This window comes from Salvelinus fontinalis, chromosome 38 (genome assembly GCF_029448725.1).
Source record: "Salvelinus fontinalis isolate EN_2023a chromosome 38, ASM2944872v1, whole genome shotgun sequence".
NCBI classification, from domain to species: Eukaryota; Metazoa; Chordata; class Actinopteri; order Salmoniformes; family Salmonidae; genus Salvelinus; species Salvelinus fontinalis.
Window position 1 is genome coordinate 31,634,339 of NC_074702.1, and position 16,809 is coordinate 31,651,147.

A 16,809-nucleotide genomic window follows, 5' to 3' on the forward strand; every position below is an offset into this window, starting at 1 on the left:
TATTAAGTCCTGTTAGGTAAGGGAAAGGGGGATACCTAGTCAGTTGTACAACTGAATACATTCAGCTGAATACATTCAACTGAAATATGTCTGCTGCATTTAACCCAACCCCTCTGAATTAGAGGTGAGGGTGGCTGCCTTAATCGACATCCACGTCATCGGCGCCCGGGGAACAGTGGGTTAACTGCCTTGCTCAGGGGCAGAAGGACAGATTTTGACCTTGTCAGCTCGGGGATTGGATCCAGCAAACTTTCGGTGATGTCTGGGGTGTAGCTCATAGCAATGTTCCAGGAGCTCTGTGGTTAGTTTAGGCTCAGACTAGTCACATATACGTATTCCCAGACATTCTGAAATCCCATTGACACATGACCTACTGCTCTAGCACAGATATAGACCAGCAGGCCTATGACGAATAGTTGTTTTGCTGCTTCTGTGACCGACCAGCGCTCAAACCCAGGTCGTCTACATGCCACAAGACTTTTAGCCTGCTGAGCTCAAAACTGTGCTAGCCCGCTGAGCTTCAATAATTTAGGGACGCTTGTGTTTCCTGTTTATTCACCCTGGAGCCTCACCGCTTTGCTCCCAGGGGCACTGCTACAAGCACCCAGGAGGGAACCCGGGGCAGGGCAGCCCCATGGGGATGGAGGAGGGAGAGGGGGCAGAAATTGACAGGACTGATTTAGACCCATCAGAAGTGAAGGGATAGTAGGGCATGTAAATCAAATCAAATCAAATCAAATTTTATTTGTCACATACACATGGTTAGCAGATGTTAATGCGAGTGTAGTGAAATGCTTGTGCTTCTAGTTCCGACAATGCAGTAATAACCAACAAGTAATCTAACCTAACAATTCCACAACTACTACCTTATACACACACGTGTAAAGGGATAAAGAATATGTACATAAAGATATATGAATGAGTGATGGTACAGAACGGCATAGGCAAGATGCAGTAGATGGTATAGAGTACAGTCTATACATATGAGATGAGTAATGTAGGGTATGTAAACATAAAGTGGCATAGTTTAAAGTGGCTAGTGATACATGTATTACATAAAGATGGCAAGATGCAGTAGATGATATAGAGTACAGTATATACATATACATATGAGATGAGTAATGTAGGGTATGTAAACATTATATTAAGTGGCATGTTTAAAGTGGCTAGTGGTACATTTTTACATAATTTCCATCAATTCCCATTATTAAAGTGGCTGGAGTTGAGTCAGTATGTTGGCAGCGGCCACTAAATGTTAGTGGTGGCTGTTTAACAGTCTGATGGCCTTGAGATAGAAGCTGTTTTTCAGTCTCTCGGTCCCTGCTTTGATGCACCTGTACTGACCTCGCCTTCTGGATGATAGCGGGGTGAACAGGCAGTGGCTCGGGTGGTTGTTGTCCTTGATGATCTTTATGGCCTTCCTGTGACATTGGGTGGTGTAGGTGTCCTGGAGGGCAGGTAGTTTGCCCCCGGTGATGCGTTGTGCAGACCTCACTACTCTCTGGAGAGCCTTACGGTTGTGAGCGGAGCAGTTGCCGTACCAGGCGGTGATACAGCCCGACAGGATGCTCTCGATTGTGCATCTGTAGAAGTTTGTGAGTGCTTTTGGTGACAAGCCGAATTTCTTCAGCCTCCTGAGGTTGAAGAGGCGCTGCCGCGCCTTCTTCACGACGCTGTCTGTGTGGGTGGACCAATTCAGTTTGTCCGTGATGTGTACACCGAGGAACTTAAAACTTTCCACCTTCTCCACTTATGTCCCGTCGATGTGGATAGGGGGGTGCTCCCTCTGCTGTTTCCTCTCTGAGGACGCGGCTGGGAATGCCGTCTGGGCCTGCAGCCTTGCGAGGGTTAACACGTTTAAATGTTTTACCTCGGCTGCAGTGAAGGAGAGCCCGCAGGTTAAGGTAGCGGGCCGTGTCAGTGGCACTGTATTGTCCTCAAAGCGAGCAAAAGAGTTATTTAGCCTGTCTGGGAGCAAGACATCCTGGTCCGCGACGGGGCTGGTTTTCTTTTTGTAGGAAGTGGGAGTAGGCAGAGTGTCGGATGCTTAGGGAGAGAGAGTAGGCTGAGTTTAGGGTGCTTAGCAGTAAGGGGTCGGCTGACTGTAGGGTGCTTAGGAAGAGGGTGGTTGAGTGTAGAATGCTAAAGGGGTGGGGGTAGGATGAATGTAGGGTGCTTAGGGAGAGGTGGTAGGCTGAATGTATGGTCACTATGGTGCTGAGGGAGTGAGGGTAGTAGGGTAAGTGTCGGATAGTAGGATGTACAGAATGAGAGAATGTACGTGATTCACAGTGGTGCACACAAGGGATTCAAATCAGTGCTCTGGAAGTGACAGTGACACATTTATTCCTCAAATGTGTTGTCTCTCTTTCCCCAATGTCCCTCTCCTCTTGTTGTCTGCTCTGGATTTTGCTGGTTCTCTCTTGGCTGGTATGCTTGCAATCGGCTGGCCAGTGGGGGTTTCTGGGCAATTTGACCTGTTCTGCTCAGGGAAGAGGTCTATAAATAACATGGGCCTTTCATGGTCCATTCATGTGCAGTGGAACATGGTCTTACTGTGCATGCCTCCAACAGATACTAGACCACTCCCAGAAACAGGACCTTTGACATGCTTTGGTTTAATGGTTTGATTTTCTGGTGCATCTGACACCAATCAATATGGACATACTGAAGAGGGGGCATGGCATATATTGAAATCAATATTTTTCGAATCCGTTTGTACTGTCTATTTGATTGCATTTTATACATTTGGTGATACACTTTGTCATGCACTGTATGTAAAATGGGGTAAATTGGGACATGACAAATCAGGTTAACTTGTGTTTCTGTGTAGTCTGGCACTACTATGTTATGTCTATAACTGTTGCAGTGAAAATATACCTGTAACACGTTCTGCAAAGGTATTTTACTGCAACCTTGATGCCAGGCAAAAAATATGAGAGATTTCTCGTTGCCAAGGAAACAGTCTTGGCTCATCCCCATTTGTACTCTAAACCCGTTTATAAAAAAAGACTCAATACATTTCCTGTGTGAGTGAGTGTGCACATGCATGTGTGCCTATGTGTGTGTGTGTGTGTGTGCGCGCGTGCGTGCGTGTGTGTCTGCGCGTGTGTATCCGTGTGCTTATGTGTGTGACTTTGTGTGTCCCTTTTGTGTCCTGTGGCACCAGTATCACTTTCAGCTATTGATGAATGAAATGGGCCTGTTCGATTCAGTTTGGACGCAGTGTGTTGTGGTGTGGTTTTCATTGGCATGATATCAACGACATGATATCGGTTAGTTGATCACACACACACACACACACATGCAGGCGCGCACACGCGCACACACACACACATGCAGGCGCGCACACACACATGCACACGCACACATGGCTCTACAGTAAAAGCTGTGTCAATAAGAGCTCGTTGGATCAGTAGCAGGCGCCATGTCTGTGTTTAGCCTTCGTCTGAACCCGCGCTTAGAGTAAGCAACCTCAACGTAAGTTCCAGTCACCTTATATCCCCAACACCTGCTTCAAAGTTGAAGAAGTGATGAAAGCAGCAGTATGGCAGTGTGATGATGATACTGTCACAGTGTGGGGTTGGATGTTCTCTGTCTTGTCATGCATGATAACAGCAGAGTGTGTGCGATTGCAATTTCCCCAGTCAACGTTGTGGCTAATTGACTGACGTACCGAGCCCCTGTGTAAGCGATGGATGCATTTGAGGTAGAGGAGTAGTATCTTCGAGGCTGACAGGTTTCTCTGACTACTAATCCCCTTCCTGCCTTTGTTTCCAGTACATCAAGAGGATGAGATTATGTCAGACCTGTGATGTTCCTCTTCTGCTCGCTCTGCTGCACGATGACGCCTCCGGTGGTGGGGCTTTATAAATAGAGCAGAAGGGCTATGTGTCGTATGCGTGTACTCTGTTTGTGTATGTTTAGTAGTTGAGATGCATTTCCCTATGCTTGTGCGATGAATAACCTTGCCTAAATCAATCCTGAAAACGCATACGTTTTAGCTCAGTGGGCTAACACTGTCTTTCTGTGCAGACACCCTGTCTGCGCTAGTCAGTTCGTTACACATGTCTGTGTGTTTGATCATATGTGTGTGTATGTCTGTGTGTGTGTGAGGTACATACTAACTGAACTATATGCGTGTATCTGAGTATGTGTTGTCTCTCTGCTGCATCGTGATGGTGCCATTGTGTAGTGTCTGGTGCAGTGGGGAGATGGGGATGTGACTGTTACAGTCACTGCCAAGGCTGCTCCTATTACTGCCTTCCTAACTGGCACTGCAATTACTGCAGCCACTGCTCTTTCTCTATGGCTCCCTACTGATAACATACCTCTCTGGTTGCTTCTTCCAAGGCTAATAATCCCATTTATGGCTTTTTATGATATCTCAAGAGCTCAGTGCCCACCCAGTGAATACATTATGTTTTAAATGTTAGGCAATGAAATGATTTGACGAAAACACTGTCACACGATACAAGTTTTCACTAACACCCTTGTCACATTGATTGTTCCTCCTTATTTCAATATGACTAGGCTATTTCAACGAGGCAATTATACTTGATCCATGACAGGAGTCTTTAGAATCCCTCCTCCTTCATGTGTTGGCTCCAGTCGTGTCACAGGGTGGTGATTCACCCTTGTCTGTCTCATGCAAGTACACTACATGCAAGTAGTCCTTATTAACTAGAGAAGTGTTACTGCCGTTACCAACGGTGCTGCTGCTATGACGACATTGTCTACGTGCATGCATGACTGTGTGTGCATACTCATGTGTTTGTATTTGTATTGCGTGAGTAGCTACTGTTCATCCCTTGTGGGTCGAAGCTACGTGTATGGGACTTTGTGAATAGGGGATGTTCGTGAAACACACACACACACTCTATATCTCTCTCTCTCTATCGCATCTCTCTCAGTATGAATAATGGAGAGAGGGGGACAGTGAGTCAGGGCTGCTGTGTGCTGGGGTTCCCGCTGCTCAGCATCCCAATCCGAATAGCTCAGCCCTGAGTCACGTTTCTCCTCATCTCTAATCCATCCTTTCTCTCTCTCTACGCTCTCTTCCTCCTCCTCTCTCTCTCCATCTGCTCTCTCCATTCACTCTCTATCTCTCTGCTCTTTCTCTTTTCCTCCTCTCTCTACATTCTCTCTCTCTCGAAAATGTTATTTAAATGATCTCTTTCTACCTTCCTCTCTCTCCCTCTCTATTTCCCTCACTCCCTCTCCTATGTCGATGCATCTCTGGGAAAGTATTATTGTGACCACTCTGGCTGTTATGTGGATCCTGCTGACCATAGTGGATGTCTATGTGAGAAAAAAAACAGCCTTCAACATAGTCTATCTCTGGACTTGTTGCGCTCTGATATGTCGCTCTGGAAACGGCACGTGTTACTTCCTGTGCCCAGATCATCCATAGGAAGCAGCAGGATTGGTCTAACAAGGCAACGAGATTAGCTACAATGATTAGAACAAAGGTCAGGTAATTAACAGGGCTGGATTTATTATCCGTGTAATGATGCCTGGGGGACCCTACCTGTTTGTCATTCAACTTTATCCTATCCAACCTGCACGCTGTGGGTCTTCATTTATGGTGGTTTGGTGAATGCCTAGGCTCAGCAGTGTAACACAGATTTGAGGCACCCGGGAGACTCAGCTTTGAACCACAATCGGCCACACTGGCTTGGTTTGGGTCTCTGTGAGGAGTCGAGTTGAAGTCACCATTGGTCCCCAGAATTGCCCCACACATTATGCGTAGCCTTTGGCCCAGAGGTTTCTGTTTGTTGGTGTATAAATCATCTGAGTCTGTGTTTTAACTTGGCCATTGTGTGTTTGTCCGTGTGTTCTACGTCTGTTTGTGTACGACTCAGTGTGTGTGTTTTGAGAGAGAAGGAAAAGAGTAAGGGAGAGAGAAACAGAGGAGGTGGAATACAGGCTGCTGGCTCATCAATACACACACAAGAGGCACCCTACCTCACCGGAGGGGACATCCACACCAGTCAGCCCTTGTGTAACCTTTATTTACCTAGACAAGTCAGTTAAGAACAAATTCTTATTTACAATGACTGCCTACCAGGGAACAGTGGGTTAACTGCCCTGTTCAGGGGCAGAACGACAGATTTTTACCTTGTCAGCTCAGAGATTCAATCCAGCAACCTTTCGGTTACTGGCACAACACTGTAACCACTAGGCTACCTGCCGCCCCAAAATGATGATAGCATGATGCTAAAAGGTTGAAGGAGACATCATACTGTAACATGTCGGCGACAGAACCCTGACCTTCAGAGCATCCCTCTCCTCTTTATTCATCCGTCTATCACTACCTCCCTCCTTCTCTCTATGACTCCAAACTCATCTGCAATATCTCATATATTATGCATTTATATGTGTCATTTATATGAGGAATTTGACTGAAAACGACCAAGCATGACAGGAATCCGTCCTATCCCGCCACAGTAAATAGATTTTCTCTGAGCACATGTTGGCTGATTTGTGTTGGTGAGGGTGAGACGGAACAGCTTGACATTTCCCACCCTGTCTGTCTGCTCAGATGGCACCACCGCTCTCTCTGTCTCTCTGTCTCTCTGTCTCTCTAGCTCTGCCCTGAGTGATGCCTTTCTCTCACAATTGTAGGGAAATTCCACTCTCTTCTCCTCACTCCGTACCTGTATCAGTGTAACCTGGGTGATGAAATGACACTATTGACAATAGGATGCTCTGTCTGTCTGTCTGTCTGTCTGTCTGTCTGTCTGTCTGTCTGTCTGTCTGTCTGTCTGTCTGTCTGTCAGTCAGTCAGTTCAGGACCAATGTAACTATTTCCAGGAAGCAATGGTCAAAATGACATAGATTACACTCAATGTAAAGTACTTGGAGAGTTTGTAACCTATTTGTACAGTTTGTAACCTGTTTGTAGTGTGTAACCGATCATTGCCGCTGTTCGCTCAGACCTGATCGAGGTACGAATTGACCATGCCTGATTGTGTATGGGATTGTACATGACATGTATGGGCAAATGTCATTAAACACTATATTTCTCTTCATTATTCTCCCTCAGACCTGATTGAGGCCACCAAGGAGTCCAATGTGAACATCCCACAGATGGCGGACACGTTGTTTGAGAGGGCCACCAATGCCAGCTGGGTGGTGGTGTTCAAGGCCCTGATCACTACGCATCACATGATGGTTGCTGGCAATGAGGTGAGTGAAAGCCAGCGCCACCACTACTGATCCTATGGGAGGGCCTGTAGTTAAAAGGGCTGGGATGTGATTGGCTCTTGTTTATATACTTTGGTTGTATTGGACATGCTAAGTTTTTAGTTTTTAGTTCTTCGTTTTTAGTTGGCCAACCCTCCTCCTGGAGAGCTACTGGGTATGTAGGCTTTTGCTCTTTCCCTGCTTTAGTCTAGTAATCAGCTACTCATCGGGAACTTGATTAGCTTTCCAGGGGGAGGGTTGGCTACCTCTGCTCTGAAGGGTTTGTTAGGTTAGGTTATAAGCCTGTTTGTCTGAATACACTGAGTGTACAAAACATTAGGAACACCTTCCTAATATTGAGTTGCGCCCCCTTTTGCCCTCAGAACAGCCTCAATTCATTGGAGGCATGGGGGGATGCTGGCCCATGTTGACTTGCTTCTTCACAGTGTCAAGTTGGCTGGTAGTCGACCTCTAGTCTGAATAGCTCATTCCGTCTCATCCCACAGATGCTCAATTGGAATGAGATCTGGTGACGGGGCAGGCCAATGCAGTAAGCTGAATTCATTGTCATGTTCGTGGAACCATTCCTGGATACTCCTAGACATGTGGCATTGGGCATTATCCTGCTGGGAAAAAATGATTTGAAGATCTCAAAAATCTCTAGTTGAAGTGGATTTAACAGGATTTAACAGGATTTAACAGGAGACATCGCCTGTTTAGCCTGTCTATGGCCACACTGAAACAACGGATGGAAGAGAGAGAGAGAGCGAGAGAGAGAGCGAGAGAGAGAGCGAGAGAGAGAGCGAGAGAGAGCGAGAGAGAGCGAGCAAAGAGAGAGAGCAAAGAGAGAGAGCAAAGAGAGAGAGCAAAGAGAAGAGACGAGACGAGAGGAGGCAGATGCAGGGAGATCACAAAGAGCTGTGTCATGTCGAATGGACACTGTGATAATGAAATTAAACGCAGTGTCTGTAGAGCAGAAATCAATGGGGAAGAGGACATGTGCACTTACGTTGCCATTGGTGACACAGGGTAACTGGCTTTTCTTCATTCACATGCCCCTCCCCCCACCCGTATTAATCTCATCACAGTGTGTGCGCGTGTGTATGTATGTGCGTGCATCTGTGTTTGTGTGTGTGGGTTTGTATTTGACTGGCCAGTGAATTGCAGCCCCTCAGCATACATTTCCCCAGAGCCTTATGTGCAGAGACAGATGTGTGTGGCTTAGCTCGACGTCTGGAGTATGTCTGTTGGTATGAAACTGTACGCTGTCTGAAATAGGGAGGAGGGGAAGGAGTGTGCTACAGTATCACAAAAATCGATGTTTTACACCAGATAGGTGCAGTGAAATGTGTCGCTTTAAAGGGTCAGACATAGTAGTACAGCACCCCCAGAGAAAATGAGGGTTAAGTGCCTTGATCAACAGCACCTCAACAGATTTTTCACATAGTCAGCTTGGGTATTTGAACTAGGAACCTTTCAGTTGCTAATCAAGTGCTCTAACCACTAGGCTACCTGCCGCCCTAGAGGGGATCTCTCATTTATTTCACCTCATTAAACTGGGCTTTGACTTTTGAATTAACAGTGTACACGAAAACCCAGGTGTGTATGTGTGTGTGCGTGCGCGTATCATGTGTATAGGTGTGAGTGTGTGCAGAGTATTCTTTTCTTGTCATGTCACAATTCCTCCATAGAAGCCTAATTGTCATTCATGTATTATGGTTTAGTGGGTGATACATTCTGTATATGAGCAGAGGCATTCTCATTCTCACCTTCCCACTCAGGCACTGTTTTCTCGGATGTTGCCTTTCCGTAATCAATTAAGCTGCAGCATGACACTTTTCACATGAATTCCAGTTCCCCTTCAACACAATTATGTGTTTGTAATATGAAACAGCTCCTCTGAAATTGCACATCTAATCCATTTCCGTTTGTGACTCATTCGATCCTTTGAAGATAATGATCTGTAAAGGCTGTTATGTGTGTGTGTGTGTGTGTGTTTTAATATGTGCATGTGTTTTAATACCTGTCAAAATGTCTAGTTCTTTAGCAGAACAGACTCAATAATTTGCTGAGCTGGTTTGTTGTTTTAGTGTATTGATCCTGTCTCCTCCTCTGACCTGGTATGTATTATCTTTCTCCCCCCCCCCCCCCTCTCTCTCTGTTTCTCTCTTCCTCAGAGGTTCCTCCAGTTCCTTGCCTCCAGGAACACCCTCTTCAACCTCAGTAACTTTCTGGACAAAACTGGCTCCCATGGTGAGTTAACGCGTGCTCCGGCAGCTCCTCCCCTCCCTGCGTTTACCAAACAACCCGCTCGGATGTCGAGTCAAGCTGTCACCCAGGGTGATCACTGTGAAAACGGTGTCCATGGTGATTCAATATGAGCTCCCATGGCCATGTAAACTGGTTTCTCTGGTGATGGAAATGGTCCTCTGTGAGGTGTTGTTGCTATGGAGACGTGGAGGTGACATTGGCCTGTTGTTCCTCCCCCAGGCTACGACATGTCCACGTTTATTAGACGCTACAGCCGGTACCTCAACGAGAAGGCGTTCGCCTACAGACAGATGTCCTTTGACTTTGGCAGAGTGAAGAAGGGGTATGCTGTCTCTCAATGACTCTGTATATCCTCTCCATCAGTGGTGCTTCAATTTTGACATTTCATTTCAACCTCTACTCTTTATGGGTTTAAAAAAATATATGATCAAGCTTCAAGCAGAGCAAAGCACACAGTCTAGCTGCAATATACAAGATATGTTTTGACCCCTCACCCTCCCGCTCAGAATCATATATACTGAACAAAAATATAAACGCAAGGTGTAAAGTGTTGGTCCCATGTTTCATGATGTGAAATAAAATATCTCAGAAATTTTACATACAAACAAAAAGCTCATTTCTCGATAATTTTGTTCACAAATTTGTTACATCCCTGTTAGTCAGCATTTCTCCTTTGCCAAAATAATCCATCCACCTGACAGGTGTGGCATATCAAGAGGCTGATTAAACAGGATGATCCTTACACAGGTGCACCTTGTGCTGGGGACAATAAAAGGCCACTCTAAAATGTGCAGTTTTGTCACACAACAGAATGCCACACGTCTCAAGTTCTGAGGGAATGTGCAATTGGCATGCTGACTGCAGGAATGTCCAACAGAGCTGTCGCCAGAGAACTGAACGTAATTTTTTCTACCATAAGCTGCCTCCAACGTCGTTTTAGAGAATTTGGCAGTACGACCAACTGGCCTCACAACCGCAGACCACGTGTAACCAGTCCAGACCAGGACCCCCACATCCGGCCTCTTCACCTGTGGGATCATCTGAGACCAGCCACCCGGACAGCTGATGAAACTGACGAGTACTTCTGTCTGTAATGAAGCCCTTTTGTTGGGGAAAACTCATTCTGATTGGCTGGGCCTGGCTCCCCATGGCTACACCCCTGCCCAGTCATGTGAAATCCATAGATTAGGGCCTAATGAATTTATTTAAATTGAGTGATTTCCTTATATGAACTGTAACTCAGTGAAATTGTTGAAATTGTTGCGTGTTACGTTTATATTTTAGTTCAGTATAAAAACATAGAAATAGATTTATATTATATTATATTTCTCATAAAGACAACACTTGGCAGATTCACAGCCACCTGATCTGTCTGTCAGTCTCAGGGGTCAGTAGGTGGGAGTGATTTGTCTTAAAGCCAGGGTTGCATCAAAGACAGTACAGTAAGAAAATAGGCTAAAACTGCTTCTCCAATAGAAATTCCTGATCACACTTGTAGGCGATGTCACGGCAACGTTGGCTACCATGCTCTAACGGTTGTCTCATGACGAACTGCGCATGTGCAGGCTGTCAAATCAAAGGCATTCCTTCGATATGAAGTTCACGAGGTTCACGAAGTTCACGAGGTTGGAGTAATAACATGTTGGCTCGAATCCAGGTTGTGCCTTCAGTTTTCCCGAAAATGTGCAATTAAAGAAGAATTTTTCACTTTTCTCATTGACTTCTCAAACCCCAAACATTAGTCTGGTCTGTTTGGTCTGTTTCACAAGCCTTCCCGGAAGTATCGCAAAGTTGTGCCTCTGGGTTTAGAAACTCTGTGATTGCACTGTGGGTGAGGGCAGAGTGAGTGGGCTGTCCATGCCTGTACAGAAACAGACAGATAGATATAGACTACACAGTCTGAATACAGACAGTGGGCTATTACTTAGGCTCCTGTCCAGACTGTTGCGTTTTGCTGGCAGACACAAGGTCCCACAGCACAGTCTGTGCCAGCCATGCGGCAGACAGACAGAACAGCCAGAGCTCTGACCAAGTGTCACATGTCAGGTGTCATTTTCTAAAGTAGCTAGGAAGCTGGATCCATCTAAAACTGTTGCTGTGTTAGTGTTGCATATATAATATAATAATATATATAATAATATATTTGTAAATGCCACTTAGCAGAAGCCTTCATGCAATGCTACTAACAAGTCTTTAGTATGTGCATGTGATCCATGCAAGAATGGAATATTATATGCCATTTAGCAGACAGTTATCCAAAGCAACTTATTGTCATTCATCCATACATATGGGTGTTCCTGGGAATCAAACCCATAATCCTGGCATTACACACACCATGCTCTACCAACTGAGCCATACAGGACCACAGAACACTCCCTTTGTGTCGCTAGCTCCACAGGATCACACCTATCTACAGTACTTCCCTATAGATTCGCTGTCCCAGAGGTTGACATGTTATTTATCCCAATGTAGAGAGTATTAAGTTGTTTCCTCTCATCTCATGTCGCTGGAAAAAGAAATGGCAGCACATTATTGTATGCGCCACAATGTTTTTAATGGATCGTAAACCCATGTATTCGTCAAAAGACCTTCATTAGGGTTTAACTCATCATACTGTATCAGGAAAGATTTTTGTATTGATCCGCTAATGGGAAATTTGACGACACCAGATAATACAAACAAGTATCAATTGTTCCTCTGTCTGTCTGTCCGTCTGTATCAGATCTGAGGGGGTGATGAGGACGATGCCGGTAGAGAAGCTGTTGAAAGGAATGCCCACTCTGCAGAGCCAGATCGATGCCCTGCTGGAGTTTGATGTGAGTATTATAATGATGAGAAGGATATTTGTATCCGTTAGGAAGTGCATTTTTGTTTTTGCCCTAGCACTAGACACCTGATACAATTCATCAAAGTTTGATGATGAGTTCATCATTTGAATCAGCTGTGCAGTGCTACTGCAGGGCAAAAACAAAAATGTGCATCTCTTTGGGTCCTCACGACAAGTATACAAAATACGCTGCCTTAGGAAATTCTCTCTGTCATATAGTATACCTACAGTACCAGTCATAAGTTTAAAAAAAACGTAAAATATTTAAAAAAAGAATACATCCTGGAGTCGCCTCTTCACTGTTGACGGTGAGACTGGTGTTTTGCTGGTACTATTTAATGAAGCTGTCAGTTGAGGACTTGTGAGGCGTCTGTTTCTCAAACTAGACATTTTCAATGTACTTGTCCTCTTGCTCAGTTGTGCACCAGGGCTTCCCACTCCTCTTTCTATTCTGGTTAGCGCCAGTTTGCGCTGTTCTGTGAAGGGAGTAGTACACAGTGTTGTACAAGATCTTCAGTTTCTTGTCAATTTCACGATTGGAAAAGCCTTAATTTCTCAGAACAAGAATTGACTGACGAGTTTCAGAAGAAAGGTCTTTGTTTCTGGCCATTTTGAGCCTGTAATTGAACTCACAATTGCTGATTCTCCAGATACTCAGCTAGTGTAGAGAAGGCCAGTTTTATTGCTTCTTTAATCAGAACAACAGTTTTCAGCAGTGCTAACATAATTTCAAAAGGGTTTTCTAATGATCAATTAGCCTTTTAAAATGATCAACTGGATTAGCTAACACAAAGTGCAATTGGAGCACAGGAGTGATGGTTGCTGATAATAGGACTCTGTACGCCTATGTAGATATTCCATAAAATGTTTGACATTTCCAGCTACAATAGCCATTTACATTAACAATGTCTACACTGTATTTCTGATGAATTTGATGTTATTTTAATGGACAAAAAAATAGCTTTTCTTTCAAAAACAAGGACATTTCTAAGTGACCCCAAACTTTTGAACGGTAGTTTATGTTTTAGCAATTATATTTACTTTTGATACTTAAGTATATTTAAAACCAAATACTTTGAAACTTTCACTCAAGTAGTATTTTACTGGGTGACTTTCACTTTTACTTGAGTCATTTTCTATTAAGGTATCTTTACTTTTACTCAAGTATGTACAATTGGGTACTTTTTCCACCATTCCCAAGGAGTTACCTAGAAACATATTACCTCTCAACTCAAATCTCCCATCCTCATTGTGATCTAATCTCACCTTGTTTATCTATAGGTCCATCCCAATGAACTGACTAATGGGGTGATCAACGCTTGCTTCCTCCTGATGTTCAAAGACCTGATCAAGTTATATGCCTGCTACAACGACGGGATCATCAATCTATTAGGCAAGACTTTACCGTTTTCTTCTACTTCCTGGGACAATAATCATATCTTTTTATATTTGATAAATATTACAGGCTTAATTTTATTCAAGACATGGGAATAGATGTGGTCCTGTTCATTTTATGTAATAGTTCATTCCCCTTTTTCCTCACAGAGAAATTTTTCCAGATGAAGAGAGGACAGTGCAAAGACGGGCTGGAGATCTACAAGAGATTCTTGACACGGATGACCAGAGTCTCTGAGGTCTTCAAAATCGCTGAGGTAAAAGACAAACCCGACAATACACTTTACTGTTGAAAAGTTCAATCCTCAGCCTGTATGACAAACACGGTAAATGGAGGCTCAGCTGAAATGTAAACATCTTCTTTTACAGACCATAGGAATTGACAAGAATGATATCCCCGAGCTCACCCAGGTAAGTCCTGTTTGACCATTTAAGCCTAATTTCCTACATTTTCAGTTTAATGATACACTTTCTCCTACATTGTACCAGCATTGCATCTCAATGTTATGGTTTTCTTCAACCTATGATAGCATGCGTTTTGGGCATAGCCTACAACTCAGAAATCTCTTCTCTAGCAGCATTGACCAATCACAGTATTGGTCATTTTTTTGGGACAAGCAGCTCTGCCAATCACAGTCATGAACAGAGTTGACAGGTCATTGTCTACCTGACCAATGGTGAGCTATTCATAGTATCCCATTGATCCATACTGTCCTCCATGCAGCCAATGAGCTGTGCTTCCCTTGTGATTGACAACCACTCTGCCCCCTCTCTTCTTACTTGCGAGGTGCTGCTTGATCTTACAGGCTGAGAGTGTGAGTCGTGTGTAGTAGATACAGCTCGCCTTTGGGTCATGGCTAGAAGAGATAAAGTTTTTGTCAAAATGACAGGTGGGTGGATGTATAATGTGAATGTGTAGCAACCCAAATGTTGCGCATTCGAATCACATTACGGACAACTTTTGAATTTGAGCTAATTAGCAACTCTGCAACTACTTACTACGTTTGAGCTACTTTGCAACTACATAGCATGTTAGCTAACCCTTCCCCTTCAACATAACTCTTAACCCCTAGCCTCTAGCATAACTAACATAAGTAACCTAGCTAAAGTTAGCGTTAGCCACAACTAATTGGAGTTCGTAACATATTCGTTTTGCGAATTTGTGACATGTACGAATTGCAATTCGTCACATATTGTACACTTAAAAATTTGTAACATATCATACCAATTGTACTTCGTAACACATCATATACGAAATGGATGATGAACATCCACAAATTAATACATACCATATGAAACGTGACATATCATAATTAAAGTGAGTATCCCGCATTTACATTTACTGTGTTACGTCTACCCTGGAGTCCAGGTTGATGTGATTGACGGAACAGATTGGAGAAGTCGCAATACTTGCAGAGCTGTTCCGCTGATAACTAAGATCTGAGCTAACATTGGTTATATCTCAACAATTGTATCTTAGTGGGCTAGAATGTTACTATAGAGTTTCCATAATGTCAGAATCACCTGAGATGGTGTCTGAAATCCCATGGGTAGTATACGTCCCTCAATTAAGTATGTGGTAGCTCACTGTGTGGGTAACGAGTGCGCTGAGAGTCGGGAAGCAAGTTCAGGGAGTGAGTGTTTTAACCTCTACCGAGCACCTACCCCGGGTCCGGGAGCACCCCCCACCCCCCCACACTGATTAGCATCGCTAGCATAGCGTCACAATTAAATAGTAGCATCTAAATATCATTAAATCACAAGTCCAAGACACCTAATGAAAGATACAGATCCTGTGAATAAAGCCACCATTTCAGATTTTTAAAATGTTTTACAGGGAAGACACAATATGTAAATCTATTAGCTAAACACGTTAGCAAAAATCACCATTTTTCTTGTCCACCATTTTCTCTCAACACCAGTAGCTATCACCAATTCGGCTAAACTAAGATATTGATAGCCACTAACCAAGAAAAAACCTCATCAGATGACAGTCTGATAACATATTTATGGTATAGGATAGGTTTTGTTAGAAAAATGTGCATATTTCAGGTAGATATCATAGTTTACAATTGCACCCACCGTCACAAATGGACTAGAATAAATAAATAGAGCAACGTGTTTACCTACTTACTAATCATCAAACATTTCGTAAAAATACACAGCATACACTAATCGAAAGACACAGATCCTGTGAATACAGACAAAATTTCAGATTTTCTAAGTGTCTTACAGCGAAAACACAATAAATCGTTATATTAGCATACCACATATGCAAACGTTACCAGAGCATTGATTCTAGCCAAAGAGAGCGATAACGTAAACATCGCCAAAATATATTAATTTTTTCACTAACCTTCTCAGAATTCTTCCGATGACACTCCTGTAACATCACATTACACAATCCATATAGAGTTTGATCGAAAATGTGCATATTTAGCGGCACAAATCGTGCTTACACAATGGAAATACTGTCCAACTACTCAAGCAATCTGCCCGGCAGCATCATGATAATACAACTATTTTTATCGAAAACTATTCATAAACTTGACTAAAAACATACAGGTTGGCCATGAAATGAAAGATGCATTAGTTATTAATGCAACCGCTAAGTTAGATTTTTAAAATTAACGTTACTAGACATACAGTGTGCGTTACAGACAGACTAGTGCCGCAATAACTGCGTCACCATTTACCATTATTGAGTTTACATTTTTCCACATAAAAATGGAATAACATCATAAATAGCTCTTACTTTTCGACGAGCTTCCATCGGAATCTTGGCCAAGTGGTACTTTTGTCCAAAAGAATCGTTGCTTGGTTGTAAAACGTTGCATTCAACTTCTGATATAGCAGCTAACTATAGCTAACAATTGCTAACATTAGCTAACGTGTCCAAATCCTCAATACGCAATACTGAGGAAATTCCGAAAAATAGCAATATACTCGCATAATCTGATATAACTCGGTTTCAAATAGCTTCGTTATGATGTTTCTAACACCTATATAAAATTAAATTACAGACTGATATATCTAAAGTTCATTACTGAGCGCTCGAAAATGGCATGCCCAGGTCTCTCTCTGCGTAAAGTTCAACGTCGAAAAGATGGCGTACCTCACTCCTTGGT

At 43.5% G+C, this 16,809-nt stretch overlaps 1 protein-coding gene across 2 annotated transcripts in view; it reads left to right on the forward strand.

Moving 5' to 3' along the window:
- Positions 1 to 16,809, forward strand: part of LOC129837286 (clathrin coat assembly protein AP180-like) — a 51,095-nt gene that overhangs the window by 22,664 nt on the left and 11,622 nt on the right. For both annotated transcript variants that reach the window (XM_055903318.1, XM_055903319.1), the window contains exons 2-8: positions 7,049 to 7,191; positions 9,366 to 9,441; positions 9,679 to 9,781; positions 12,182 to 12,275; positions 13,568 to 13,679; positions 13,832 to 13,938; positions 14,051 to 14,092. In XM_055903318.1, coding sequence (XP_055759293.1) covers positions 7,049 to 7,191; positions 9,366 to 9,441; positions 9,679 to 9,781; positions 12,182 to 12,275; positions 13,568 to 13,679; positions 13,832 to 13,938; positions 14,051 to 14,092 — 677 coding nt within the window. The remainder of the gene's footprint in view (positions 1 to 7,048; positions 7,192 to 9,365; positions 9,442 to 9,678; positions 9,782 to 12,181; positions 12,276 to 13,567; positions 13,680 to 13,831; positions 13,939 to 14,050; positions 14,093 to 16,809) is intronic.